The 3663-nt window shown below is 36.5% G+C and overlaps 1 protein-coding gene across 1 annotated transcript in view; it reads left to right on the plus strand.

Moving 5' to 3' along the window:
- Window positions 1–2147, plus strand: part of LOC111339209 (uncharacterized) — an 8612-nt gene extending 6465 nt beyond the window's left edge. Inside the window, exons 5-6 of the mRNA XM_088760833.1 lie at window positions 3–41; window positions 221–2147. Coding sequence (XP_088616959.1) covers window positions 3–41; window positions 221–369 — 188 coding nt within the window. The 3' untranslated portion in view covers window positions 370–2147. The remainder of the gene's footprint in view (window positions 1–2; window positions 42–220) is intronic.
- Window positions 2148–3663: the final 1516 nt, after the last annotated feature.

Below are 3663 nucleotides of genomic sequence, written 5' to 3' on the forward strand. Positions count from 1 at the left end.
GGCATCTAGCAGGGAAACTAGAATAATGGGCCGACTACAAGGTAAGAAGTAGTAGATTACAAGGCTGGTTAGGGACCTGTCATTACTTCTCGCGGGGGTGGGGGGGGGAGGCAAGGATTTCTGGGGGGTCCAATGGTTAAATGGTGTTTGGAATATGGTGAGCATTTAATCATAAATTTTTTTTTTAAGGAAGTTACATAAGAACGTTTGTTCTTTTTAGGCAAGAGTATCGCGCAATTACATGAGACAAAGCGCAAGCCGTTTACCAACCTTCTGGGAGCATCTCTCCGTCTGTTCCATGTAAGCACAGAAGAAGCCAAAAAGGCAAAGGAGAATGAGAAGATACTTCAGCCTGTGAATGCTGGTTAGGACGAGGCGCTGGATACAGCCAGACCGATGAAACATCGTACTTAAAACATAACATTAACGGGATATATCAACTGTGGCTTTCAATTCTTTTGTTAGTGTTCATTACATTTATTTATTTTATCCTGCATTTTACGTATCCTTAACAAGCGAGGCCTTTGTTCAGTAGGGTCTCTCTCGTTTTCTCATTTTCTTTATATAAGTAACAAATCTTTTACCGGCATGGACACCAAGGATGGCAAGTCAGTTGAAAGTATTCATATCAAGCCTTTGGTCAAACACCAAAGAAGGGCTCTAAAATCAGCAACCGCGGTTTATTCAATTATCGAAACAAAAAAACACTATATCTTTTGTTAATTATTATGAAAAGTGTCTGCATGCCATGCGTACAGTCATATAAACATGCGTAGTTCAGTTCCATTGAAAAGCTTCATGCTTGGGTCATTCAGATTCTTGCTTTTTCTTTGGTTTTCTCTTTTAGAAATAGTTTTTTTTTTGTCGAATGATTTTGAACTCCGGCTACCATCTTGGATTCGTGATCAATTCCTAAATTTTAATGTATAAGAAAGGAAGAGGAAATCAAACATCCTTCTGTGTTATTGTGTTTGCTTTTTCTTTGTTTTTTTTCCTTGTATTTCATTAAGGGTATTATTCAGATTCTTTGGTTTTTCTTTGGTTTTCTCATTTAGAAATAGCTTTTTTTGTGGAATGATTTTGAACTCCGGCTACCATCTTAAATTCGTGATCAGTTCCTAATTTTTTAATGTATAAGAAAGGAAGAGGAAACCAAATATCCTTCTGTGTTATTGTTTTTGCTTTTTCTTTGTTTTTTCCCCCCTGTATTTCATTTAGGGTATTATTTAGATTCTTTGCTTTTTCTTTGGCTTTCTCTTTTAGAAACAGTTTATTTTTTGTCGAATGATTTTGAACTCCGGCTACCATCTTGGATTCGTGATCAATTCGTAAATTTTAATGTATAAGAAAGGAAGGGGAAACCAAACATCCTTCTGTGTTATTGTTTTTGCTTTCTCTTTGTTTTTTTTCCCCCTGTATTTCATTTAGGGTATCATTCAGATACTTTGCTTTTTCTTTGGTTTTCTCTTTTAGAAATAGTTTTTTTTTTTGTCGAATGATTAAGAACTCCGGCTACCATCTTGGATTCGTGATCAATTCCTAAATTTTAATGTATAAGAAAGGAAGAGGAAACCAAACATCCTTCTGTGTTATTGTTTTTACTTTTTCTTTGTTTTTCTTTTCCACTGTATTTCATTTAGGGTATCCTCAAAAATAAACGTTCCGTCAAGGTTTATCTTTAAAGAGGGAATCTTGTTGAGGAAACTGTGGTTAGTGCTGCGTCGGTGGGGGAGTATAACAAGATAGTTTTTGTTTTAGCAACTGAGTAGATTATGTAAAATGGCCGCCGTAAAACGTTTCAAAGATAACGTTTCGAGGGTTAGCCCTTTGTCAGCGCGTTTAACTGTAGTCTACAGCCGTATTTGGGTAACGAAGTTACATCATTTCAGTGCTCTACAACATAATAATTATTCGATGTAGAAGGTCACAAGATACTTGGTGTAACAAGTGTTCAAACGTGACCGACTCTATAGTAATTCTTAGTGATATTTTTGATTAGCCATGTTTAGCACTTGTTATCTTGTTTACTAGTCACTGGATCATAACCATTGGTGACTTGAGCTAAATTTTTAGATGTAAGAGTGCAACCATTTTCCAAACTTTGAAAGTAATTAGTGTTACAAATAAAGGATTTACATTTTCCTCAAGTGGTTTTAGATTTTTGAGAAAACTTTTTTCCTATGATGTGAGTCGTAACACGTGACTGAGTCCACTTCAGTAACAGCCAACAAGCGAAACACATGTCTTGATAATGAGCGGTGGTATAAAGCCTTCCTCAGTGTGATGAAGACCAAAACGTTCTCTATGATTAAAACAGCAGCGACTATAATGTATATGATCGACAAATAAGCCCACAGCTTCTCACGACTATTTTTATCACCGGAGCGACATTTGAGTAGCACAACTTTTATTTCATGTCATTTAATGAATGTTTTATTTTAAAAACTTCCGTGTTCAAAAAATAAAATAATATTCATGGCTTTATCTCAGTAGCATTACAGTCATTATGGCTTCGGGACCGAGACTAAAATCTTTAAGACTCAATACTACCAAGCTAACTGAAAAATTAACATTGAACGACTGAGTTCGTGCTTGCATCTGCACGCGCGTGCAACAAAGATCAGTGATCGCGTCAATGTGTTTTAATTATTTATCATTTTTGAATCGTGATTGAAGATAATAAGATCTTCATGACCATCTGAACGGATTTTTTTATTCAAATGTGAGTCGTGAGTCAAGAGCTGAATTAAACGTTATTCGTGAATCATTTTGTTTTTCGTGATGAACCTACGTCTATTTACAGTCAAACTAAGTGAAGCAAACCCCTCAAGATTACATTAATGAATTGATCATTAGGATATTGAATCCGCCACTCGTTTCAAGAATGCAATAATGAATTGATTATTTGATTATTGAACTCGCTAGCCGTTTCACGAATGCAATAATGGATTGATTCGTATATGAGCACGATCCTTCGCAGTAAAGCACTATTTGAGCAATAGTGAAAAATCAGACCTGAAAAAAATTTCAGGCCTGTACGGGATTCGAACCACTGACCTCTGCGATACTAGTGCAGCGCTCTACCAATTGAGCTAACAAGCCAACTGGGAGCAGGCCATCAAATTAATTCGACATAAACCCGTAGATGATTACGGATTAGATCATCTACGGGTTTATGTCGAATTAATTTGATGGCCTGCTCCCAGTTGGCTTGTTAGCTCAATTGGTAGAGCGCTGCACTAGTATCGCAGAGGTCAGTGGTTCGAATCCCGTACAGGCCTGAAATTTTTTTCAGGTCTGATTTTTCACTATTGCTCAAATAGTGCTTTACTGCGAAGGATCGTGCTCATATACGTCTCATAACCGCAGTTCACACATATGTTTCATATGTTTGTTGTTGAATGGATTGATTATTGGAATATTGAACACGATAGCCGTATCCGTTTTGAAAAGGCGCGGATCATTGTTCAAATTAGAAGTCCATTTCTGAAGTCCAATAAGATTGTTCTATTTGACGAGGAATCCTGAAAATGAACAAACTGCACTGTAAAAACACTACGAAAACAGTCGATCGCAAATATTAACGAAATAAAAAAAGTCCTGCGATGCCTTCGCCCGTAAACTATTTTTTTCGACCATGAACACACACAAGAATTTCTACAA

This window comes from Stylophora pistillata, chromosome 5 (assembly GCF_964205215.1).
Source record: "Stylophora pistillata chromosome 5, jaStyPist1.2, whole genome shotgun sequence".
Lineage (NCBI taxonomy): Eukaryota > Metazoa > Cnidaria > Anthozoa > Scleractinia > Pocilloporidae > Stylophora > Stylophora pistillata.